Source organism: Girardinichthys multiradiatus, chromosome 11 (genome assembly GCF_021462225.1).
Source record: "Girardinichthys multiradiatus isolate DD_20200921_A chromosome 11, DD_fGirMul_XY1, whole genome shotgun sequence".
NCBI lineage: Eukaryota > Metazoa > Chordata > Actinopteri > Cyprinodontiformes > Goodeidae > Girardinichthys > Girardinichthys multiradiatus.
The window spans coordinates 37,108,357-37,136,008 of NC_061804.1; the positions used below are offsets into that span (position 1 = coordinate 37,108,357).

At 38.6% G+C, this 27,652-nt stretch overlaps 1 protein-coding gene across 2 annotated transcripts in view; it reads right to left on the minus strand.

Annotated features, from left to right (window-relative positions):
* Positions 1 to 2,223: 2,223 nt before the first annotated feature.
* ppp3ca (protein phosphatase 3, catalytic subunit, alpha isozyme) overlaps positions 2,224 to 27,652 on the minus strand; it is a 53,753-nt gene continuing 28,324 nt past the window's right edge. The window contains exons 7-14 of one of the 2 annotated variants that reach the window (XM_047379173.1): positions 14,004 to 14,081; positions 13,784 to 13,878; positions 11,040 to 11,165; positions 10,865 to 10,942; positions 10,282 to 10,366; positions 9,994 to 10,091; positions 8,087 to 8,137; positions 2,224 to 4,583 (exon numbers count right to left, since the gene is read on the minus strand). In XM_047379173.1, the coding sequence (XP_047235129.1) occupies positions 4,405 to 4,583; positions 8,087 to 8,137; positions 9,994 to 10,091; positions 10,282 to 10,366; positions 10,865 to 10,942; positions 11,040 to 11,165; positions 13,784 to 13,878; positions 14,004 to 14,081 (790 nt within the window). In that variant the 3' untranslated portion in view covers positions 2,224 to 4,404. The remainder of the gene's footprint in view (positions 4,584 to 8,086; positions 8,138 to 9,993; positions 10,092 to 10,281; positions 10,367 to 10,864; positions 10,943 to 11,039; positions 11,166 to 13,783; positions 13,879 to 14,003; positions 14,082 to 27,652) is intronic. The other variant, XM_047379174.1, reaches the window with a different exon arrangement.

Sequence of the window (27,652 nt, forward strand, 5' to 3'; positions counted from 1 at the left end):
AGGGCAATAATTAAAATGTTTGAAAGGGACAAATTAAGCTAGATGAGGACCCAGTTTTGTTATGTGGGGTAAAAAAAAAACTTTTAAAACTCTATCAAAGAGTGTCATCTTGAGGTCACCAAGTTTCCATTGCAATCTATTTTAAGTCTTTTTACACATCTGAACTACAATAACTGTGGACAGAACTGTAGATACGCATTAGTCCAACCTGATGTTACAATTAAGCCCAACATTATTCATATCCCTGCCAGATTTAAGTTTAAGGTAAACTTTTTAGTTTAGCATCATGTTTCTTCTGACTGGAAGTTATAAACATTTATGAGAGGCATAGGCAGAGTCTTGACAGGAATCTAATAGAGGATCTGTGGAGGAAGCTGAAGAGTAGGGTGATATCTAATAGTTGTTTTAGTCTCAATATTGGAAGCTCATCACAAAAAAACAAACCTTAAAAACACTAGTGGAAACATGCAAAAACCTGGAAACCATTGCATGGGAAGAGTCTCTTTGAATATGCAGATTTTGGAGCACCACACCATGATACCTTCTTGATGAAACAAAGCACACTCTGACTTGCTTACATTTAGTTACAGCAGATCCTAGATACCTTAATAGTGTGATTAACAAACAAATCAATTATATCAATTATAGTACTAATTTTTAGCTGGCTTCATGATTTTATAGTTTTATCCACAAGTAACTGCGGGGTAGGAGCACACATTAATTGCTCCACTAGGGAGTTAAAAATTGCGCCACACGATTTGTTCATGCATATTTTATTCAAGAGTAAAAAAAATGTGATTTGTCCCATAGGGCATGCTTACAGTGTGTGTATTATTTAGGAAGTCAAATGCCAAAACATATCTCCATAGATAAAAAATGTTGCAAGATAAAATCCATTATATCTCCTTGTTGAAGTATGCATTTTGACTATACGAGAACCAGAAACCAAGGAATGAAAAGAACCATAGGCTAAATTGTAACAATAATAATATCAGCAGTAAATATAACCAGAATACAATGTGTTCTGTTAAATGCGTGACACCTGATTTTTCTATGTGTCCAGTTCATTTACATTTGAGAAAACCATGCTATCATGCTTTGGCAGCCTGAAAGAGTAGCTTTTCACTGAGATTATAGTCATTCACACTATTGAACATTTTCTGTACATCAGTACAACAGAAAAAATATCTATTTGTAGCACAAGGCTTCACACCTTATAAGGGCATCTCTGCATACAAGAAATCAATATAAAATTGAAAGCAGTGGTAATAAATAACAAAATGAAACCAAAAAATGGACCAAAAACAATTAAAGGAAGCCTATTTATAAAATTTTATAAAACAAGACAAATAAAACTACAAATATAATTAAAAAATAAATTAATTCAAGTTTACTATATGAAAACACAACTATCACAATTATAATCTCACATAACAACTAGGAACTTAATTGCATGCATTGATGCGTTCCATTACCATAGATGCTGTGTTAAGTCACTTTTTGTCCATCTGTAATTCACATACCTTTATCACTGAAAAGAAAGATGGCATCCAAACCAGGCAAACATGAAGGAATGACTGGAAATTCTAGAAATTTGTTGTAGGGTGGGCATCACAGATGTCTGTCCTTCCAATGTGGATACTTTGGAGGAATCAGAATGTTCCTCATTCTAGATGTATTTCAGACTCACTGAAAAAGACTCAATTTTCACACATTGTTTGGGAATAGGGATTGATTGCATTTAGATTATAATTAGGATTTAACTTTTTCATTTTCTACTCATCCTGTTTTGGTCAGTAGGAATATAGTAGAAATATCTGAAAATAAATGTATTCCGAAACAAATAAAAGTTTGGTTAAATAGTTGGATCCACTTCATAAACTTGTGTTTTCATAAATAAAGTACTACAGGTTAGCTTTGTTCAATCAGTGATACATTTTTGTAAAAATGGAAAGGCATTCAGTCTTAGACCTTTTCGTTAAGGCCCTGTTACTTCAGATATATTTTTTAAACTGATCCTTTTATCTCCATTGTTTAAAGAAAAAATCTAAGTCTACACAGGCTATGGGATTCCGAACAAAACGCTAAAATATCTACAGCGGGTGGGGATGATGTCGGCAACAATGGCATTAAAATTCAAAAGAAGGTCCTGAGTATGACTAAAGCAGTGCTAGGCTAAAGGTTCTTAAAACAAATTGAAATTTCTGTTTTCTTAGGTTTTAAAAAAAAAGGAAAAAGAAATCAAGAACAATGGGAGGTGCAAACATAGCAGAAAATGTTAGTTTGGCAAAATACCATGTTAATGTGGACAGGCTGTAAATTCTAAATTACACCAGTACTGATGTTGTTTATGATTTGCTGTAACCTAATATCTTGCAAATGTCTAGAACTTCCTTCCACATCACTTTTTGCAGGCATAAAATCTAAGATTTTTTCAGAAAAGCAAAAGGTGCATCCGCGCCCTGGATGCTGCTGTATGCTTAAGTCACTGTAAGCAGGTGAGAAATAACAGTTCTTTAATATCTTGACGGCAAGGTATGTCCCAACATTCAACATAACTTCTGTTTTCCTCTGAAATTCATGTCAATCTAGAAGGGTAGGGATGTTCTTTAGAAAGGAATAACACATTAAATCTTGAAAAAAAAGTTGTATGATTTGTTTTTGTAAAGTGAAGTTGGTTTTTAATACAATGCTGTTCTGATGTAAAATTAGGCATGGGCTGGTTACATATATCAAGGGAATGCCGAGCATTCAAAAGATTTTAAAACTGATCAAATTTACCATCACACAGCTTGAATGGTTTCAAGTCCTTTTAGTCAGATATCATGGGAAGTGCTGGAGTGACAAGAGTTTTCTCTGGCTGTACAGGGAATAAAGTAATGCATTGCTGCCCAACAGTTGCTGCGCACCACTGGTCAGCTGGCTAAAAGAGGGATACTACACTTTTCCCATGTGTATAAGAAAACAATTGGAAATATTTAGCAAAACTAAAGTTTGCTAGCTACAAATGCAGCGGACTGCAGGCTAGCAATGCCATCTAACCAGCTAATATCTACTTTTTTTACTGTTGCTCAAAAAGTTATGTAATTACAAACTACTACGACTATATTAAGGTGTTTTTTTAGTCTATATGTTTCCTTAAATCTGTAAATCCAAAATAATATAACAGTAATGGATAATAATGCATTATTTTGGCAGCAGTAGGGATAATTGTTGCATTTCCTGTCTTTTCTGTCCTGGGAACACAGATGAGTTGGTATATTTGCAGCAATGCTATCAATGTACAAAGTCACTGTCACATAAACTAATTCAGTTCTATTTCTTTTTCACATAAAAGAAATTAGATTGTTGTTTCAGATCTTGGTGTAACTACTATGAAAACCTCATACCAGCCCATGCCTATGTGAAATATGTGAAATGCTCTTTTAAAAGAGACCTAAATAACCCTAATGAAGACTGAGATTAAAAGAAGAAAATAGAACATATTTTGAAGTTAAATCTCGGTGTTTAATCTGGGATGCTGAGGTACCTTCAGGAAACAGTGAAACCACGTATTCCAAATCCTCTCTTCTTCTCCCCCAAGTTCCGTCATCCATGAAGATGGCTGATGTCGAGGAGAAGAGGAATGAGGCAATGCTGGATGTTATTTAGACATAGCCGAGGTGGATTTGGACATAGAGTGGATTTGTCTGTAGCGAGCAAACATTAGTGCCCTGTCCTCTTTTTTCCCTGCAGGTTGGCAGCATCTTACAACAAGGTAAATCAATAAATTTAAGTCCACCGGTAAGATGGCGTGCTGCAAGTTTTTAAGACGTACTCATTTCACTTTTTGCTTCACTCTTTTTCTTTTTCCTTTTTGTATCGTCTCTCACAAAGTGATGTGACCTAATACTAGCAAAAACAATTAGATAAAGTAGATAATTTTCCTCTTGAAGTGCATTTGTGAGTGATTCATAATAAATACTTTATAAAACATTAAAATGATTTGTGTGGCATGGATACTGCTCTTATGTCTTCTGTCAGGCCCTGTAATGAAGGAGCATACGTGTGTGTCAGCACTCGCAGCAACAAAACTCCCAACAATTCAGTCTGTAATCGAATTGAGAAGGCGAACTACAGTCAGACACAACTTCCAAAAGCACTTCTTTGCTGCAGCCTGTGGGTCTCTCTGTATCCCTCTCCCTTTGCTGTGAACCCCAGCTCCCCCTCCCCAAAACAGTGCAATGACATGCCGTCATGAAATAAATAACCTTTTTCGCCCAATGTTTAGATTTGCTGCAGGTTTCATGTTCTAGCGGTGGGCCCGTTTGATTTCCGTGTTCTGAGGCCTGAATTTTCCATTAAGCATTAAGTCTTGTTGCACAGCTGCAACAGTGGCATGGTTTCCATGGCTCAGACAGCTCATCACTGGATGTTGCTGTTGTCCTCTGTGCCGTTCGCCTCCGACATATTCATCTTGCACATGGAGTGGCCCACGTGGTTCACCCCGTCCTTGCGAGGCGGCATGCGCTCATTGATGCGGTCTAAGCCCTTAGCCTCCTCAAAGCTGGTGATCTTGTGCTGGGGGGAGAATCCGCGAATAGCTGAAGAAGAGGAAACATGCAGGGTCAAGGTCATGTTATTCCACAATTACAGGATATTCCAAGTACTATTGCAAGTTGTGTACTGTGCTCCTAAGAAGTTTACATACACTGATCATGGCCATGATTATTTTCCATGGTGGCTTCATCATACAACATGCAACTTCAATGAAGTTTTAAAATTAGGCACTAAAAGCACAAGTTGGAATTTCTTGTGTACCTTTGATAATGCACAAAAGCTTAAATATATAAATGTTCTCTTACTAAATAGGTTTTCTGGCACAAATTACCCTGTTGATTTATTGGGGAAGCTAAAGAGTTTGGAGGCATTCTTCTGTCTTAGTTATTCCACACACTTTGTGCATTCCACCAGTACCACTGGTAGTAAAACAGACCATTAGCAGGATGCAACCACCACCATGCTTGACTGGTGATGTAGCGTTCTTAGGTTTAGGTTTAAACTTTGTCCAAAGTTCAATGTTAGCCCAACCCATCCATTCCAAAGCCAATTTTTGTTTTGTGTTTAGGCCTTTGTTCAGTTAAAACACACTAGTGTAAACAAAATGATGTAAACTGCACCCCACAAATGAAAGGAAATTGGTTAAGATGATAATGAACCCAATAACCTCCAAGGCTCTACCCTACCATGACCTGGAATGTGCTACAACACCAGTTTTACTTTTTATAGTGAAGTGAGTTTAACATCAACATGAATTGAGAGTCCCACGAAGAAGTCTTTGTTCCAAAGCTGCCACCTTCAAGCCTGCCATAGATTTGCAGCAAGTTGCATGTAAAACTATCTTTTAGAGAAAAGCTTTTAACAGAGTAGACCAGGATTAAGGTATTTGGCCACAATTAAAAAATGTTGCCAAATTGGAGAAATCAAGGAGACATTAAACCTATGAACACTGTACCGTCTGTCAAGCATGTTGGTGGAAGAATTACGCTGAGGGTTTGTTTCACTGCCAATGGAACTGGTACATTGCATTTGAGTAGAATAATGAAGACCGATGACCTCCTCTAAATTCTTTGCTTTCACCACATATCAACGAGCCAGTTAAAACTTGGACACTGAAAGGTATCATCTTAAGCATACATAAACACCAGTTTTGAAATGGATAAAGAAGAAGAAAATTAAGCTTCTTGAATGGGCCTGACCTCAACCCTATTTAAAAGAAAATCCAGATAAAAATAGGCAAGGAGATTGTTGATGACAAGAACAAAAATGTGTGGTTTCCAAATAATTGTCAAGAGGATATGCAAATATTTGAGCTTGTATGTACAGTGTAATCTTGGCTCTGTATGTCTTAGAGAAAATGCCACATGAATTTAATCTTATGCACCTAGATCTCCAGTTAAAATGTTTATATTTGCATCTTGCATTGTTAGTCCACCCTGAAAAAATCATTACAGTTCCAAAATTGTTATGACAATCATGGCCATGATGAATGAATGCAAACTTCTGGCCGCCAATATATGTGTAAGTTATCAAAAGGTATAAGGATCCAAACATATCATGAAATATGAGTGTTATCTGCACCAAATGTGATAATCCTGACTTAACACTTTCTTTTTGATAACACTTACAAAAGCAAAAAGCATGAATTTCTGATATTTTCTTCCATGGTCGCATCTAAGAGTGACAATCAAGAATAATAACTACTCCACCCTATGCTAATTTCCTTTACAGTATATCATCATTATTACCCATTGTGAATGGCTGCCCAGCTTGAATCGTGCATGCAAAGTCTATTCCCCGTCGACTGCAATGATCCACTGATAAGTGCATCTTACATCTAACTGCCATTGTTTTTTCCAAGTAAGTCACTGCCTCATGAGCAACATTTAATTTACAAAATAAAACTATGATAAAAGAATTTTTTTTTTCTCATAAAATGCAATGGCTAAATTCCAAACAGCTTTGCGGATCAGAATATAATTCTACATTTGCAATAATTTTGTGACAAATGATCATAATAAGAGAGATTTACTGTAATCTGACTGGAAAACGATGATGACTGAGATATTTGCCATCATAGTGCTTTTTGTAACGACAGGCAGAAAAATGGTATAGTTATAAGATGAAGGAGACGGATGCTACTGCAGATCTACGTTTCGCATTTTTATGCAGAATGTGGAGGAGGAAGGGCATCCTGCCAGCACAGCTTACTTTCTACACGTGTGTGACTCAGTTTGGAAAGCAACACAAATCATAAACACACACATAAATAGGCCAGTTTCAGCAGAAACAGAACAAATTAAAGAAAGATGTGCAAATCATTATCCAGTCGTAGTATTAATGATTTTTCTCTGACATTTACTGAATTAAATACAGCTGTGGAAGTCTTCATATGTACACTTTTCCTTAAAAATCAAAAGAAACCAATATTTGCTATGTTTAATGCTCAGTTTAAAATAAGACAAACCATACATCTATAAAAAGGTGTAACCTGTTTAGTTTGTTAGTAAAGACTACCACAGGCAATCAGTCTTCAGGATACATTTTTCATGTTGAATCTTTGGTCTTTTTTTTGTGCATGCAACACCTTTTATTTATGCATCCATTAGCAGCACCTTTTCGCTTTGCAGGTTTTAAATATATAATGAACATGCCCTGATACATTAAAATGCTACATCTTTTTTATTTAGTGGTTTTCTCTCCACAGATTTGTCATGCTGCACATGTACGCTCCATTGGTTTTGTAAGCTAAGCTTCTCTATTTTGGTGGAAGCAGTTTATGGTGGTTGGAGCTTTGTTTAGCGCACATAATAACTTCTCTGTTCCATCCGTCCTTGAGCAACCTGACTTAACAGTTTTTTAACAACAAACTTTCCATCCTGCAAATACAGTTACATTGCCTAGCAAAAGTATTCACATGTATATTCTTACATTTTGTCTCGTTACAACCACAGATGCATTTTGTTTGGATTTTACATGATAGCCAATTGCAAAGTCTGCCATAATTTTGAGGTAAAATAAAAACGATACCTGGTTTTTATTTCTTGACCTGTTTGGTGGGGTTGGTTTTTATGATGCTGTTCACTAACGTTCACTGAATTTGTTACTTCAGAGGCCTTCACAAAACAGCCATATATGATGAAATTAAATGACCCAAGAGTGGACTTCTGAAGGCAATTGTATTTTATTCAGGTTTGTCTGGCCAAATACAGATGTGCACAATATTTCAAAATTGTTTTTATTTTATATAATTTTCACAAAACTACAATAAAATAACTTAACATTTGTAGGTACAATGTGCCTAAATCTCAGATTTTTCAAAGTGACCTATTAAATATATTTTTCATCTCAAGATCCTTATTCCATTAAGTAGTTAATATCTACTCTGTGTTGATTTCATGTCATTACCTTCATAAGTGGGAGCTATACCGACATAGAAAAGTTAAGAATTTACTCAATATTGTGTTGTCTACATAAACAAGATTATTGTCTAGCAGGACACCTTGATAACATATTAAAGCAGTGGGAGAAGGAGCACCAGTTTTACCTTCTCCGTCCTCATCATGCGTCTCGATGGCTTCAATGGCTTCAATGGTGGCTGAAGGGGGGAGGAGGGGAGCAGGTTACTCGTGATAAAGCCATGCAAATGTACATCGCAGCCCCAGGGAGAAGGCGACTCATGTTTTTGGCCAGATGAGCTGTACATGTTTATTGTCACTAAAGCCAAACTCAGAGGAGCGGCATGCATTGAAACTGAGTTAGTGTCAATCTGGGGTTAGAAAGTTCTTATGAAAAGTCACACAGATAGATCCACAAAAAGAGACACAGAAATGAGATGATGGAAAGTTGGGGGCTGAGATGACTGACAAACATATGAAAGCACCTTAATTACTTTTAAAACTTTGTACTGTTTAAGAAGGTGATACTTTTTGTGCACGCACATGAAACATGGCTTGGGTCTGATCAAACAATTTTACTGTTGCCTAGGAAGGACCTAATCTGAGTAAACTTATCTGGTCCTCATGATACGAGATAAGCTTTAATATTTCCTTTATTCTCCTTTAGCATTGCAAACACAAGAACATCCTTTATTAGAAATAGTGATATTTCTTCCTATTGTTTATTTTGCGGCAAAATTCAAAGCAATGCTAAAAATATTTTTACTGTTGTAATTAGAGATTCACCAAGAAATCAGCTGGTGACCGGAATCAGATGATTTTCAGCTTGACCACCTCCTAACAGCAATCAGCCAATGGAAGACTAAACATTTTTATCTTTTCCTAATCTGTGAATTCAATTCAATTCAATTCAGACATATTTTATTAATCCCAAAGGGAAATTAATGCATCATACATAACCACTACCACTTAATGCTAACCACAGCACTCTTTGGTGTGGAAGTTGTTACTGTGGAAGGATGACTCCAAGTGATCTATTCCCATCATTAGTGCAATGAGTACAAAATGAGTGGTCAGAGGAACCATAAAACTGTATTTTCTAAAGAGGCATGTCTGCTGTTCATTCAGGCTGCAATAACAGGAATTGAGACTTCCGCTGTTGCTGGTCATTTTGTTTTGTTATTTTGTACTTTTGAAGACTGCTTTATGTAATTTTTCCAGGTATAAAAAGGATCAATATGCCACAGGAGGCCAATTTGTAACCACCATGGGGAAGTTCGGTCCAAATGGCAAAGAAGTGATTGGATCTCAAGCCAATGAGAGAAAATAACAGGAAGACAGGAAAAGTGTATAATGTCATCTCCGTAATCATAACCTCTTTGTTTCAATTAGTAAAACCCTGTTTTACAGAGACTCTTCTGATTCCTTTTGTTTCTTTTTTTGTTTAGTTTCTGTATAGGTGGCAAGGAAGTTGTTTACTAAGTTATTTCTGTACATTAGTTGTAAACAGTCTGTGAGAGAAAACATGAAAGATAGCTTAGACTTTGTATGTTGGGTTGTGTAGAAGTGGAATAGCAGTTGATAAAGGCTAAAACTACTGACCAGCCTAAGCGGGGATAACCCGAAAAAACATTTTGATCATCTTAAAACAACTCTAATCTAATATTTTTCTAGAAGGTTTCATGGGGTTGTGGGACTGGCCTCACTCTGACAAACCATCTCCTACAAGTAAAATACTAACTGCTAATAACCTCTCCACAGATCCCACCTACATAAATCCAAACTATACATTAGCTGCTGAATTAGCTGCATTTAACATTTAAAATTCTAAATTGTACTCTACAAGGTTTGAATTAACATGTGATTGGAGACCCAACGAGAGACTAAAACAGCATTTATTGGCAGCTCTTTATTTAAAGAACGGAGGAGAAAGTGACAGACAGGGACATAGATAAGAACAATGCAAGAGATGAGAATGCTGATGAGGACAAGAATGAACAAAAAAAACAAGAGAGTCAGTGCTGGAAAAAAGGCTTAGGCCGAGTCTTGTGCTCACCACTCTGCAGCGTCTGTCTGCCTCCAGAGAGAACCCCGCTTGGCAACATGCCAGTGGGCGTCAGGCCCTTAAGCGTCAACACATTTTCACTCTCCTCTCTGCAGGAAGAACAGAAACAAGCAAGCAAGTTAGAAAGCTATGCTGAACCCAGATCAGACTGGAGAAAAAAACCCTTTGGCCTCACTTTCCACACACACAGAAATCAGAGTTTATATAATGTCTGAATTTCAAAATATACTCTATAATAATGCATACATTTACCAACAGACACTAAAACAAAACATCTACCTGAGAACTGAGAACATTTTGGCCATTTTTCCAATAGCACGGATCTTGTTTCTGATCACCTCTTTGCGGGCCGCAGCTGCATTGGCTGCAAACAAAGAGAGACAATCCATTATGATACACTGATTATAAACACGTTACATTTTCCTCGTATGTTTGTTTTGAGAATTGTATTTTATTGTCAAGTTAGGTAACATATTCTAGAGGTTCACGATAACTCAGCCAGAGATCAGAATCAGCCGATTTTTCTCAGGTGGACTCAGATTGGCAACAAACAGATCAAACAAGGAAAGTTTCCTATTCATTAAATGCATAAAATATAAACGCATCAAAAAATGTCATGCACTTTTTTGTTTAATAAAAATACACTTAAAATTAGCAACCTGAATTTTTTACAAACAAAAACAACTTGATGCGCTAACATGCACCTTTTAAAATACATAGAATAGCCCAAATAACACTGCTGAGGTTTTTTTTCCATTTCTGAACAACAATGTGTGCAGATCTAGGTCAACCCTGAACCCACAATGTACCCGTGAGAAATATAAAAGATAAATTATGAAACATTCCTTTTAAAGCTTCTCACCATCAAATATCTCATCTTCATCATTCATGAGTTCATCATCAGAGCAGATGCTTAACACGTTCACCAACATTTCGGTGACTGCAGAGGAAAATGTGGAAAAGGAACAGGTAATCACTAAGTGGTGGAGAAAACAGATCAGGACGTAAAGATAAAAAGATGTCAGGAGGGTTTCTACCTTTTTCTCCAACAAATGGCAGAGACCAAGTGAAGACGTCCATGAAGTTGGGCAGCCAGTAGGGGTGTGGCGAGCAGTTGAACTGCCGAATGTTCATGACGTTATTTTCATATTTCAGTACAGCAGCTGAAAGCGAAGCCCAGACAACAGGGGAGTAAAATGTTCCACTTAATACAGTGTCATTTCTTACAGCCAACACACCTAAATGAAGACTGTAAGACATACAGCGTTTTACATACAAGCAACATTGAACTACATGTAGCTGCATAAGACAAATACATGATTGCATAGATTACCTAAAACTTTTTTTTTCCCCCCAACACCGTCCACATTTATTGACATGTCTACTAAAAATGTGTAAAATATTTGTGAAATATTCAAGAAAGGTAGAAATATATAAACTTTTCATTTGAGTACAATAATTTAGTGGGGAAAATAATATATGTTTTAGTGGCATCCTTAACAAGTACTTTAAAGTACATCTAACTAAAACACTTTTCAGTGTATACCTTAGGTTAATCCCAATGTTTATGAGTTTTTAATTAATCATCAATGACCTTCTCTTTCCCTGGGTTACTCTGATACTGAGACTCATTTATGTTAGCTGATGTTCAAAATGAGAAAAACAAGACAAATTCCTTTCAAGTAAAGGAGAGGAGTAGTGATCTTCATAAGTCAAGAAAAGGGAACAAGAAAATAACTTGTGACCTATGATTACCTATATATACCGTTAGAGCGGCAAAAGACAACTGGAACTGTGACAATTAGGCTGGATGAGGACCTCACCTTATTATCTCACTGGCACAGTAAAGAGGATCACAAGGAAGGTAAAAAGGAAAGCAAAGAAAAAACATCTCCAGAGCTCACGGTAGGAAGAATGCAACATTTTCACTGTGAGATTATACTCCTGTAGTAAAAGCTTGATTTGTTTCAAGGATTTTTAAATGTGAAGCTGTTGTATATTTAGATTTCAGGTCAAGAGAATTATTGCTCTGTCTGATTAACTCAATTATAAAAGGTCTGTTGAGGCACAAGAAGTCTGTCTTTTTAACTCTGAGTTTACAACAGCTTCATGAAGTTTAATAAGGTATTTCTTTTCAAGTGAAAGCAAATGTGAGGTTGCGTCCGGTAATGACATGTTAATAAATTACTATACACTTATGCTATGGCTAAACAATATTGTAAAATGACAGTGTGAAGGCAACATAAATTCTGGATATGCTTAAGATGAAGAATATTGGCTAAATTTTTATAGACCCCCCCAGGTTATTTATTCAATGGAAAGTGTTTTTTTTTTTTTTTTTTTTTTGTAATTACAGTCCCCTCATATGTTTAAAGCAAAGTTCACAGTAACCTTTAATAGATAAGCCTAAACAGGGACTGGGTATGCAAAATAGCCGTTGGCTAGAAGGCATAAGGCAGTGAATTAATTCTAACACTGACTATGTGCTGTCTCTGATTCATCTTGAATTAATTCATTCATTCGACATAAGGCAGTTTTTCTTGTATTATTTTATCTGATAATTTCTGCAGAATTAAACAAAAGAATATATCATTTTAACCCAAATATTGTTGTTTTGTTTAGTAATGTAGAATTTTTCATCAAACTCTTCAGTAGCCATAATGTTGGAAATTAGTCACTTAAACCCTTTTTTTAGGTTAAACACCTGACCCAGTATGCTGGTTCAAACCCGTAACTTAGCCTTTTTACGCTAAATCAATGCCGTGCTGGTCCATATTTGACCGAAATAACCCAGGTTGAGCTGAATAAAAAAATAACTTTTCTTACACTCAAACAGAAACAAAATATAATCTTTATGCCTTGACTCTTTTTAAAATAAGTATATCGTACAAACAGTTACAAAGGCTAAATAGTATTATTCACTCTATTTTACTTCAAAATCTGCCATAACATCACCAGTTTTTCAAAAAAAGATTAGATGGAATTTCATATAATGATTAGAAGAAACAGAAAGAGCAAAAGAAAAACAGGTTCAAACATCCACATCCAGTAGGTGGCCTTGCTGAGGCCTAAGATTACTGACACTGTTACATCAAGAGGCATAAAGCCACATGGAGATAGTCAGCAATGCTGACAGTCCCTCCCACGCTCCTCATCTCCCATAGCCCATGGCAACCAAGACACAGATCTGGGAACACAAACAAACGGGGGCTCCCTGATGCTGATTCGTATGCCTGCTCATGGATAAATGCACTTAGATTAACTCACATCTTCTGTTTGATAGTTGAAAACATTTTCAGTGATAAATCACAGGAAGTCTTGGAAATCATTTATCACACGGGGCCATTTTTTTTTAAAGATTCTTAAATGTCAGATTTCACTTTAGTGACACATAGTCTTAGAAGATTTGTCAATCCAACATCTGTAAAAGCATGCAGAAAATAACTGAACTCAAATGCAATAAAACAGCAGTGGTGCAGACAATGCATTCAGACACTTCTTTTACACAGTCAGCCCCATATTTACCTATTTGAAATAGAATTTTAACAATAAATGCACCCTTTGGCCTTACATAGTTTAATAAATGATATAATGGATAGGGATAACACAGGTTTAAAGCAGCAATGAATCAAATTCTCATATCGCCAGGCCTATTTCAGTGACTTAACAATCAACAAAAAAAACAACTGTGTTTATACAGAAATATAACACTGGTTGATTAAAAAATAAAGGTACAAAGAAGCAAGAAATAAAAGCGGAAAATAAGAAAACTTTTTCTGACCTTTGTTGTTGTAAACATCCAGGTAATTTGGAGCAGAGAAGATGGTTATGAGGGATGGGAATCCAGTGGTCTGACTTTTACGGTACATCCGGTAACTTCAGCATAGACAGGCAGAGGTGAAGACAGAAAACAGACAGAAGTTTATTATTAAGAAATTGTTGTTTTCAGTCAATAATTGTTTTTTTCTTTCTGTAAATATGTTTTTTTGGTCTCAACCTACCCAGCATCCTGTGCTTCGTGTGCTCGGATAATTGATAATAGGTTATTGCTCTGTAGGAACTCACATACAGCTGGATAACTGGAAAACAGTAGATAAAAACTGTCTAGAATAAAATGTGAATGAATAAAAAAAAAAACCATTCAACAGCATAAAAAGATCATATCAACTAAAATAAAACTAAAGCAAATATATTTTAGCAGTATGAAACATATTCAAGCACATTCAAACAAAACAGTCAGTTTATTTTACGTGTATAACAGTATTTGTGTATTTTTTGTTTATTATTATGTATTCATTTACTTAAATCATGTTAGCATGCTTGTCTTTTGATGTGTGTATCTTGGTGTTCGATTTGCATTTCACTTTGCTGCTGATACACTGTGAAATTTCCCACTTAGGGACAAAAATATATCCTATTCTCTTTTATCTTAAAAAGAAATAACAATGTCCCCACTATTTTTCAAAACTGTTAAAGAATTTTAAAACGTTCTTTTCCCATGGATCTCTACAACGGAGAGGGGCTACCATATGTATGCTCCATATGGAACCACAGACCATGACTACCAGTTGTTAAAGTAAAAGGACTGTTTTCTTGACTAAAAAACACGGTGTAATATTTCTTGAATTGATGTGTTTTTTCTGCAGCAACATAGAAAAAGGATGGAGTGGCACTCTTGCTTTCCCCATTACTGTAATGCAGTTAAACACAGGTAAAATATGGACTGAATAAGTAAAGTAGGCAGCGCAAGATGAAATTGGCAATGTAATTAAAACTGGAATATGTCAATTATGTGGCAGCTTATTGAAAACAAAGATAAAGATGGAGTTAGCACTCTTACTGTCCCTGTTACTGTAGCGTAGTTAAAACTTACTGAGTAAAATACATAAACTAAATATGTGCAAGAAATTGAGGTTTTGAGCTGCTTCCATTCAGCAGCCCTATGTTTCACACAATAGAAAAAGTACTCCAAGTTTTTTTTTTTTTGTTGTTTTATTTACAGATCTCTTGATTTAGGACATTAAAATGTTGGTATAGTCTTTGTATTGATTTTATGCTCACCCTGCAGACAGCAGGGAAAAAACACATCACATACAACTTGTTTCTGTCATATTGGGGGTTAATTTCCTGACCCACATGCAGAACCACTCAGACAGGGAGACAGAGAAAGTTTAAACAAGGTTTATTTTTTCATCACACTTGAAATCAGGACACAGGCACTGGAACAGGGAAATTCTGCGGAGGAGAGGTTCAGTTAGTTGAAAGTTCATTTTCTTTTAAGATCTGAATTTTGGTGCAGTTGGATGTGGACAGCGCTTACGTTTCTGGAAGCGAGAAGTTTCGAGGGAGGTGTGCGTGGTTTGGCGTTCTCCTGGTGGTGATCTGTTCTTTAGGTTAGGAGGAGCTCGGCTGGCAGGGGCTCGGAGCGGTTTGGTTCTGAGGAGATGTTTGGGGTGGATCAATTTCCAGAGTAGAAGCTGTCTTTGGTGAGATGTAGAAATCTGGAAAGCAGATTATCTTGAGAACTTGGGAGCGAAAACAACAACAAATAGGCTTAGGATTGGCTGGCTAGAAACCTAGCAGGACTAGAACAATTTACTTTCAGCAAGGAACTTGGAGGCTCGAGGTTACCAACTACGTGGACCATCAGGTGGGGAATGCTTGTCCTGCAGCTCCTTTTAAGCACTACAGCTGGGATTCCTTGCAGGTGCGCCTGGTTTGGCTGAGCGCCACACCCATCGCAGAGCTCCAGGAGCATGACAAGAGGACTCACAACAGACAGGATAACACAAACACACACAACCATAACAGTTTCATGTCCTAACGATGTATGACATGATACCTGATATTCAAATTGATCAGAAATGAGTCATTTTCCTTTGCAGAAGATAACTGTAGGTGTGATGGTTAGAAAATGTCAGTGGTATATGTGCATGATGAAATTGACACTGAATTCAACGCTTAATAAAATAATTAGTCGGATTATCTTAACTGTTTGTACTAAGTGGCAGATTTATGCTCAATTGATTTATTTTGTTTTAAAATGTTTCCCTAAACTCCATGGTATGGTCACATATATTTTGATTAATTTTGCTGTTTCTATTATTTTTCAATCCCCTGATGCATCTTTGAAAAATACAGTGTTTGCTTTTGCACATTCGATAAGGTCATTATCGTTAGGTTAGGCATAAAAATATGTCAGCTCCTCTACAGGGAGCGACTTAAGGCTTACTGCTGTTAGATTAAAAAAACATGCACAAGTCTAGGATCTGCAAGCTGCAAAACTGATGGGAAAAAAAGAACATAACAGTCACTGGAATTATAAACTGGAAAAATTGTGCATCCCCGAGCAGTGGTCATGGACAAAGCAGGACTGGCTATAAAATGATGCAGAGGGATGAGAGTATGAATCCATTTATGGACTTTGATTTACAATTTACTGACTCAAAGAAGCATCTCCAGGCATCATGGTCCCTGATATACTGCAGGACACCATCAGAGGTCCATGCTTCTGCGCACTAGAGCTGTTAAAGCTAATTGTAAAGGATTAAAAGCATGTTGTCATGTTACCTCAAGTGACTAGCTACTTTATTTGTACCATGTGTCAGTCAACCAGGAAACCACACCGTGCCCAAGCCATAAATCAGCAAAGCTCGGAAAAGTATTATTAGATATTTAATATTTCACAGACCAAGGGCTTCTGACTTGTTTCGCAAATGAGGGACAAACAGTGTCCGTCTGTTTATCTGGCACTGTAGTAAAACTACAGCACTCAACAGAGCTCGTATAACCCACTACGAAGGGTTGGTTATCTTAAATGGAGTTACCTCCTAAGCCTAAATATTAAATTTATAAATTTATTCATGAATATAACTTGACTTCAGGGTAAAAGATGCAAAAAGTCGTTTTCAATTGTGTCTTTTTTTCTAAAAATGTCCCTGTTTAGGAAACAATATTATATTTCAAGTGTGAAGAAACATGCAATGTAACAAGCCTGTTTTAATAAAACACAAAAACAAACATTTAACACATTTAAGTCTCTTTTTTGATTGAATCTAGTTGATTTGTTTCTGATTTGTTTCTGAAGAGCTTCAGTAAAGGAATGTAGAGCTCCACATTTATTGGCACTCCTGGTAAAGATAAAAATAAGTCATTCAGCATACTGGAGTTCTTTAAGGATGTTTTTTTTTTGCAGCAGAACAGTCCCATGGATTTTGTTCGATAGGGCGAGAAATGTCCCAAATTTTCAAATCTTTCTTTGGTTTAGTTCACTTTCACACTACACATTTAAAAACAGACCTAATTGCCTGGAAAATGTCATGTAGTTACCACAGCTGCTCAAAAGAACCTGCCCAGGATGAGCAGCGACAAAGGAGGAGGACTATCTCGTTTTGAAAGAGCTAAGAGATATTTAAAGTTCCTTGACACTTTGATCAACTCAAAATCTTACATTTTATGGGAATTTTAAGGGTTCCCACTAATTTTGTCACTGGTAATTTTGTTAAAAATGTTTTTTGTCTAACATAGAAACATTACATAAAAATGAATAGAAAATAAAATTAGCCAAATTAATTATAAATTATAAAGATTAAGAAAAACAAAACTTTTAAAATATTAAACATAAAAAGGGGGAAAAAAAGAAAGGTAAATAAACAAGAGGAATGTAGAAATATAAAATACATTTCAGTTTTATTTGAGACTGCAATATTTTCTAGAAACATTTTTTTTAGGATAATTACACATTTTTTCAAAACAATTGTTTATGGTCAAGTTTTGTATTTCTCTTATTGACTTATTTTATTTTTTCATGTGTTTAGATTTAATTTAAAAAGATATTATTTTCCATAAACATTCATTTTCTACCGCTTATTCCATAGTGGGTCGTGGGGAAGCTGGTGCTTATCTCCAGCAGTCTATGGGTGAGAGGCGGGGTACACCCTGGACAGGTCGCCAGTCCATCGCAGGGCAACACACAAACAACCATGCACACACTCATTCATACACCTAAGGGCAATTTAGAGTGACTACTTAACCTAACAGGCATGTCTTTGGACTGTGGGAGGAAACCGGAGTACCCGGTGAGAACCCACGCATGCATGGGGAAAACATGCAAACTCCATGCGGAAAGACCCCTGCATGAAAGAACCCAGGACCTTCTTGCTGCAAGGCAACAGTGCTACCAACTGCTCCACCGTGCAGCCCATCTTAAAAAACATTTATAGAAATTATTGCCATTGTGCCATTGTCATATCATGTGTAATTTACAATATCTAGTTACTCTTGTTTGTTTATTTATATGTCTTTTCTTTTTATATATTTTATATTACAAATTATTTATTTTAAAAATGTTTTCTAATAATTGTTCTTAAGCTGTATAATATTCTTTTTATTTTATTTTATCCTTTTATTTTTTATTTTTAAACTTTTGCATGTTTTTCTTTTTTGCACTTTGTCATTTTTATGTTTATTCTTTTTTTTTCAAGGACTTTTGTTACCGAAAGCAGGAAGCTTCATGCATACAATGAGCACCCATGTCAATGACAAGGAGCCAAAGGGGTTGCTGGTGCTCACATCCACAAGTTTTTCTAAATTTTCCAGCATGCGTTTATGCTACTTTAATAAAAAGATGATTTTTTTTTAAAGGCTTTCCCCACATCTTTAGGAATGCTATAAATGCTGCTTTATATTCTCAGTCATCTAATTACTGTTTGCACTGATCAAAATTCAATGTTTTCAAATTCATATGCCATACTGTTATGTCAAAGAATAAGAACACAATGAGAATCAGAACTACACTCTGAGTAGTCTTTCATTGCATTATCCAATGCAAAACAAAATCACTAGTTATTACAGCTATGATCAGTTTCAGTCTTTGGTTGACTATGGCTGACATTAACAATCTTCCTCCTTTTGTTTTATCCAATCATGCTGCTTATTGAATAATTCTCAAAATGTTATTAAAGTCTATTAGTTTCTTTAAGTATGTCCCTAAGTTGCTTGTTTTCGCTAAAGCAAACTAAACCGTAGAGTTATAACATTTTGACTGAGAAAATTTAAAATAGATATCCAAATGGACTCTAAGTCAAAGTTCCTAATACCATCCAGTTAAACCTTCCCAGTAAAAATCGTCTCTTCCATGCAGTCGATGCCATCCTTGAACCCATCAAACTTTCAGAGGTGTTTAAAATATTTAAGTGCTCCAAGGTTTACGCCGGAAGAAAAACAAGCGGACTGCTGTGCCCTAAGCATCTGGCAAAACTGTGCTATCCTCCCCTCTTATTTAGGTCACATAGGTAACATTCCCTCGAGGGAAAAAAATATGCTATACATCACATGAGCAGCTACAGAAACATGTTCTTCGGTTTCCTCTGAGGCTGACATTTGAGTTTAACAACACAGCAAGATGCTGCACTCAAAAGAATGTTATATAACTGATTCTATTAAAAAACATCAAAAAATATTTTGACATCAGACATCTGACTGACATCTTGTTTCAAAATCTATATAATTAAAGCTCAAATTAAATTATTCAACATACATAAATTTGTCAGATTTTGTTTGCTGAAACTATATTTACCAATTAATGCAAGGGAACACAGTATGGACTGAATAACTGCCCTCTGATCATTCCTTCTCTCTCCTTTTTGAAAACACACAATGATATGTGTTGGTGAGCCTGTGACCGAGAACGAGTGAGGAATCTGACAAGTGAGTATGAGCGAAAGAGACAGAGGGGGATGGAAGTGCTGCGTCGTGAGTGTGAAACTGTGAGTTTTTTTTTGCGTTTCTTTCACCTAAGATAATCCATCTGTGTGGCTGCTGGTCATCGCTCCCCTTTCCCCAGATATAAAAAAATTAATCTACGTTACATAATTTTGTTGTCATCACTGAACAAGAAATTAAATATGAGCAAAGAAAGGAAACTGGGACTAAAGATGAGTCTCTGTTAGGTGTAACATCATTGGTAACATGTCTGAAAAGGGTCATCTTAACTTGTTAACTTTGTTTTAGGTTACAAAAACTAACTTAAATTTTATTTCATTATAACTTTATGTGAAAGAACAACCCAATGTAGGACACGATTCTGAAGTAGAAGGAAAGTAGTTGGTTGCACTGGATTTTATTTTGGGGTATTTTAGTAAAGAGAACTAAACACATATACACCCCACATATTTCAGATTTTTATTTGCGAAAAATCTGAAAGCATGTATTGTTTTTTCATTTGACTTTATATTTATGTGTTACTTGGTCTATCACATAAAAACCTCAATAAAACACGTCAAAGTTTGCGGGTGCAAGAAGAACATTTTTCAAAATTCTTATGAAAAGCACTGCCTGTTGTGACCCCTTGTGAATAAAATACAAGACATACAAATGCCACTTGCAAAGCATGTATAAGCTCTTGATTCTAAATTGCTTCTATATTTCAATCAGTTCAGACTATAGGAAGCATTCAGTTTTATGTTGAAGGTTCTCAGTTGATTTCCATCCTTAAACAGTCCAAAATTATGAAGTTGCTATTATATCTTCCCTTGCTGCTTACACTGTATTTCAGATTAAAATATTCATGCATTTCTCATAATTCTCCACTAGAATTTGGTTCTTCGTGCTACATCCACACTGTACGGATGGCAAGAGTCATAATGATGGAGAGGTAAGTTCGAGAGTGAAGGCAGAACAAAGCCAGAGGGAGATAGATGACTATAATAGCAGCATCCTCCACACATGTAGAGAATAAACCTCGCTGAGCTCCCATCTTGCTGAATGCCAATCAGTGACCATTTCACACTGGTGGAAGAGAGAGCGGTTTGCCTTTATTCATCTGAAGCATCTGGATTGTTTTGATTGCTATTAAATCAGTACTTTGATTTCTGGATTACCAATTTGCTAATAATACTGCCAGATACTGTATGTTCATGCTGGTCACAAAGTCACGTTTTACAAAGCTTAACCTTTTTAAAAGATCAATGCATTATAATCTGTTTCTTTAGCTGGAATACACAATATTGAACAAAAACTATGTGTTCCAGATGAGTAATTTAAAAGACCACAAGCCACTGCAAAGTTGATAAATAAGTGTCAGGTGTGGGTGTGTTGTCTGCCTGCTGCTAACCTTTCTCCACCACTAGGTGCCCAGCAAAGGCTCTCCAGAGGACCATCTCAGAGCATAGTCAGCACATCCAGGCGTACGGTCCAACCCTCCGATCCCTCCTCGATCAGAAACGGCAGACTAATCAGCAATTGGACCAAATGGTGTCTTTACTGCAGCATCCTCTGAGTCCCAAGGCTGCCCTGCCCTCGGCTGGCGCAGCCGAGTCGCCGCCAACCCAGCAGCTTCCGCAAGTCCGTGATGTCACTTCCCCTAACCCCGAAAAGTTTTCACGCATTCCCCCATGATGATGGTAAAATCTCATATATACTGGGCTTGTTGACCGGTTGAGCACTTCGGTGGGCCGAGGAAAGGTTTACAGACTGCAATCAGTTTGGGTGCTCATACGAGAATTTTATTCTAGAGTTTAAACGAACATTTGATATAGACTCAGACCAATCCAGTGTGTCGAGCCAGTTGTGGGCGCTCAAGCAGTGAGGGCGGCCCCGGGCGGAGTTTTCAGTAGATTTCCGCACTGTGGCGACAACCTCCAGCTTGAACGCTAGTGCATTAAAGGCAGCCTTTTTTCAATTATTAGACGAGAGTGTAAAAGATGAACTTGCCCTGGTAGACGAGCCGGCTGGTTTGGACGATTACATAGTCCTTGCTGTTAGATTGGATTCGAGGTTAAGGGACAGAAGGTGGGTCCGCACCGAAAGGGCGGCGACGCGCTTCCTGGGCTTCATCCTGGAGGGAGGACAGGTTCGCGCGGACCCTGAAAGGGTCAAAACCGTGGAGGACTGGCCTGTACCGGATTCCCGGCGAAAGTTGCAACAGTTCCTGGGGTTCGCCAAGTTTTACCGGAGGTTCATGCGCAACTTTAGCCAGACGGTGGCCCCCCTGACTGCGCTGACCTCCACTTAGACGGCCTTTGCATGGAACCCGAAAGCAGATGCCGCCTTCTCCCTGCTGAAGAAGAAATTCTCCCGAGTGCCCGTTTTATTCACCCGGATGCCACCAGACAGTTTACGTTGGAAGTGGATGCTTCAGACATAGGAGTGGGGGCAGTGCTCTCCCAACTCTTGGACCTGGACGGAAGGCTTCATCCATGTGCATTCTTCTCCCGATGCCTGTCCTCCTCGGAGCGCAACTACGATGTTGGGGACCGGGAACTGCTGGCCATCAAGTTGGCCCTGGAGGAGTGGCGGCACTGGCTGGAGGGTGCAGAACATCCCGTGCTGGTTTGGACAGATCATAAGAACTTGTCATATATCCAGTCAGCTAAACGTCTAAACCCGCGTTAGTCAAGATGGTCACTTTTCTTTTCTCGCTTTAACTTGTCTATTTCCTTTAGACCAGGTTCTAAGAACCAGAAACCTGATGGCCTGTCCCACCAGCACGATTCCGAGGGCTCAGAAGAACAGCCAGTTCCCATCCTGCCTTCCAGTTGTACCGTCGGGTCTTTGACTTGGGAGATTGAGGACCTTGTGTGGTGAGCCCTTCCCGACGACCCGGGGTCTGGAACTGGACCCCACATCGATCCTACATACCTGCTTCTGTACGCCCCCAGGTGATTGGTTGGTTCCACGCTGCCAGATTCTCCCTCCATCCAGGCATCAGCCAGACCATCGCTGCGGTTGCAAGACGCTTCTGGTGGCACTTACATAAGGATGTCCTGGAACATGTGAACACCTGCCCCACATGCGCCAGGAACAAGTCAACAAATGGACCACCCACGGACCTGCTCCAGCCGCTCAGCGTTCCTGGACTCGCTGGTCCCATGTTGGCTTGGACTTTGTCACGGGCTTACCCAACTCCCATGGGATGACCACGATCACGACTGTTGTTGACCGGTTCTCTAAGGCCTGCCACCTGATACCCCTCAGAAAGCTGCCTTCTGCACTCCAGACTGCTAAGCTACTGGTGAAGCATGTGTTTCGTCTCCACGGCATCCCCCAGTGCCTGCTATCCGACCGGGGTCTCCAGTTCACCTCCCGGGTTTGGAGAGAGTTTTGTGCTGCGTTGGGAGCTAAAGTGTCACTGACCTCTGGCCATCACCCTCAATCCAGGAGGCAGCCCTACGGTGTGTGACATCAGCCAACCCCGCTGATTGGAGCCACCACCTGTCCTGGGCCGGATACTCCCACAACTCCCATGTCTCTGCGGTGATGGGCCGCACCCCATTTAAAGTCTCCCTGGGGTACCAGCCACCGTTGTTTCCCTCTGACGAGGCAGACATTGCCGTACCTTCAGTGCAGCATCACACCGCAGGTGCAGGCGGATTTGGAACTCCACTGTCCAGTCCCTACACAGAACTGCGGCCCAGAACAAACGTTATGCGGATTGACGACGTACCCTAGCCCCACAGTACAGCCCGTGTCAGAAGGTTTGGCTCGCTGCACGAGACGTCCCGCTTAAGTTCCTGTCCAGAAAACTGTCTCCCAAGTCCATAGGCCCGTACGTGGTGGATTCTTTTGTGGGTCCAGCCGCTGTCCACCTTCGTCTGCCCCCTAGTTTCCGCATTCATCTTGTTTTTCATGTCTCCCAGTTGAAACCTGTCCTGTACAGCATGCTCTGGCCTCCAGCCGAGCCCCCTCCACCACCCGGGAGTTCCAGGGCTGTGAAGCTTTTGAATCTTTTCTTTGTGAAGATCGCTAACTGTTCTGTACTGCTCATTCCTAGGTGAGGATTAGGACCCTTTCTCTGCCTTCACTCAGAACCACTGACTCAGAACCTGGAACTGTTCTTGAACCGGAACCTAGCCCCAGCTGGCAATGCCAAACACCTGGACGCTCCCCGCAAAGCGAACCCTGTCCACCCTCCGACATCGACCCGCCCTTCAGACTCGATGCCTCCCTCCCTGGCGCGTTGCCTCTGCCAGACAAGTAAGCCGCCTGAAAGCCTTAACCGTATTCTGAGATCTAGTTTCTTACCTGCTCTCTGTCTCTCTCGCTGGTGCAGTGCGTGAGCCTTCAGTCCCGAGGCTGCTTGAACTCCTGCCGTAGTCGCCTTGTCCAAGTTTGTTGTGTGATTCCACGGTTGCAACTAATAAATCAGACTAAACCGTTCCCTGCTTTCGATTATGACAATAAGACAATACAAAAGGCAGAAAATTGTGATTTAAAGTTGTGAAATGAAAATATGATTTTTGTGAGTCCTGTAGGCTTATTTTGCATTACTAATACACAAAACACATAGGGGAATTTCCTAATTAATTATCTTTAACAAGTTTTATACAAGTTTAGAACACTCTAACTAAAACAATTATCACCCTTGAAAATATTGGAAATTTTAAATATGAATCACAAAAAGCTGACTTTTGAAACTCAGGGGTTTTAAAGTGCTACTTTTCTAGTTTCCTGCAGCAGCCAGCTCTGCTGCAGTGCTAACGAGGCCTGGAAAAAGATCATTTTAGATGACTCAAGACTCCAGTATTCAGAGCACAGTTTATCTCTGGTAATATGTAGCGAAAGAAAAATGAAGAGCAGATAATTATTAATGAAAAGCTAATGTTAACCTTTCCGAAGTACTGTGTTGTTAACAAATGATCGGTTGCCATAGTAACATTACACGCAGCACAAATTGTTTCTCTGTAATGTTTCTCAACAGTAGACAAAAGTAAAACAAGCTAACAGCAGCTTCCAAGTTTGTCTGTTTTTGGGACATATCTTTCATCCATTTTGTTAGCCTTTAAATACATTTTGTTGTGTACTTGGAGTCTGTAGAAGTGCAGAAAGGTTTTCCATCTGTTATGTCACAGTATTTGTGGCAGAACAGCTAAATATGGTCATGGACTTCCGGCTGATCAATTTCATGTATGCCATATTTATTTCCCGCTGTGATTTTGTAGTCCATTATCAAATATGCCTACGCTGCAAGAGGGTAAATTTGGTTCGGATGTTGGGTGTATTAACCCACACAATTCATCACACCGTCCCCCAGCATCAGAACCTGGTTAAATTTTATTTTTCATGGAAATGTTCCCACATCAGAGTGGAAATTCCTATTTCCCCCACTTCAATGCCTTCAGCAACCTCTGCCAGTATCAAGAATGATTTGCTGAAAGACTTCATCTGATTAAGCATTCAGTTTCTTCTGTCTATGGAAACGACAGACACAGCAAAGCAGTAAGCTGCGAATAACGCTAAACTGACAACAAACTTTATTCTAGACCTGAATTTATTGTGTGTTGATATGACGTCAGGGCCAATGTTTTAACAGCAGTAGCACCATGCCTTCTACTTACAGGTCCTTCTCAAAAAATTAGCATATTGTGATAAAGTTCATTATTTTCCATAATGTCATGATGAAAATTTAACATTCATATATTTTAGATTCATTGCACACTAACTGAAATATTTCAGGTCTTTTATTGTCTTAATACGGATGATTTTGGCATACAGCTCATGAAAACCCAAAATTCCTATCTCACAAAATTAGCATATCATTAAAAGGGTCTCTAAACGAGCTATGAACCTAATCATCTGAATCAACGAGTTAACTCTAAACACCTGCAAAAGATTCCTGAGGCCTTTAAAACTCCCAGCCTGGTTCATCACTCAAAACCCCAATCATGGGTAAGACTGCTGACCTGACTGCTGTCCAGAAGGCCACTATTGACACCCTCAAGCAAGAGGGTAAGACACAGAAATACATTTCTGAACGAATAGGCTGTTCCCAGAGTGCTGTATCAAGGCACCTCAGTGGGAAGTCTGTGGGAAGGAAAAAGTGTGGCAGAAAACGCTGCACAACGAGAAGAGGTGACCGGACCCTGAGGAAGATTGTGGAGAAGGGCCGATTCCAGACTCTGGGGGACCTGCGGAAGCAGTGGACTGAGTCTGGAGTAGAAACATCCAGAGCCACCGTGCAGAGGCGTGTGCAGGAAATGGGCTACAGGTGCCGCATTCCCCAGGTCAAGCCACTTTTGAACCAGAAACAGCGGCAGAAGCGCCTGACCTGGGCTACAGAGAAGCAGCACTGGACTGTTGCTCAGTGGTCCAAAGTACTTTTTTCGGATGAAAGCAAATTCTGCATGTCATTCGGAAATCAAGGTGCCAGAGTCTGGAGGAAGACTGGGGAGAAGGAAATGCCAAAATGCCAGAAGTCCAGTGTCAAGTACCCACAGTCAGTGATGGTCTGGGGTGCCGTGTCAGCTGCTGGTGTTGGTCCACTGTGTTTTATCAAGAGCAGGGTCAATGCAGCTAGCTATCAGGAGATTTTGGAGCACTTCATGCTTCCATCTGCTGAAAAGCTTTATGGAGATGAAGATTTCATTTTTCAGCACGACCTGGCACCTGCTCACAGTGCCAAAACCACTGGTAAATGGTTTACTGACCATGGTATCACTGTGCTCAATTGGCCTGCCAACTCTCCTGACCTGAACCCCATAGAGAATCTGTGGGATATTGTGAAGAGAACGTTGAGAGACTCAAGACCCAACACTCTGGATGAGCTAAAGGCCGCTATCGAAGCATCCTGGGCCTCCATAAGACCTCAGCAGTGCCACAGGCTGATTGCCTCCATGCCACGCCGCATTGAAGCAGTCATTTCTGCAAAAGGATTCCCGACCAAGTATTGAGTGCATAACTGTACATGATTATTTGAAGGTTGACGTTTTTTGTATTAAAAACACTTTTCTTTTATTGGTCGGATGAAATATGCTAATTTTGTGAGATAGGAATTTTGGGTTTTCATGAGCTGTATGCCAAAATCATCCGTTTTAAGACAATGAAAGACCTGAAATATTTCAGTTAGTGTGCAATGAATCTAAAATATATGAATGTTAAATTTTCATCATTACATTATAGAAAATAATGAACTTTATCACAATATGCTAATTTTTTGAGAAGGACCTGTATGTTTGTGCTGTGTGCTGCTTTTAGCTCCTTGAGGACATAACTGTACTGCTTTTTTTGAATATTATTACATAAACAGTTTTGCATTGTTTTTGCCGTTTTTGTCTTGTTTGTGTGGCACTAGATAATTGTCATCAAACTGCAAAAATGGCCGAACGGGTTGAAGTGGAGCGCACCTTGACCTGTAGGGGGAGGTTTGTGAAGTGCTTCAACAGCATTTAAAGAGACCACACCAAAACGAATTGCTCTCAAACGCACCTCAGAACAAGGTTAAAACAGCGGCTTGTGGAGCTACAATAACAAGGAATTCAGACCAAAGCATTGCAGTTCTACTTTATACAGACCACAACTGAATGATTTAAGTGTGAAAAGGAAGGATTTCAAAGGATGATATTTCCCCTTTAATGCTACCATTGAGCAAACCTTTAAAGTGAGTAAGTCACAGACGGAATGGGTTTGATTTATTACCCTAGGATGATCATGAACCAGGGGCTTTTAATTGTTTTTAAAATGTGTTTATAATAATGACTACATGGATGTTTGTCAAAGTGAACTCTGTATAAAATGACTTCAGGTTATTTCAATACAAAATAAACTTAAGTTACCTCAGGCATCTAATTTTCTCACTGTAATTCATTCATTTAGATATTCAACATTAAGTGCAGTGGACCTCTGTCTACTAATTTTGAAAATAAGGAAGTGCAGG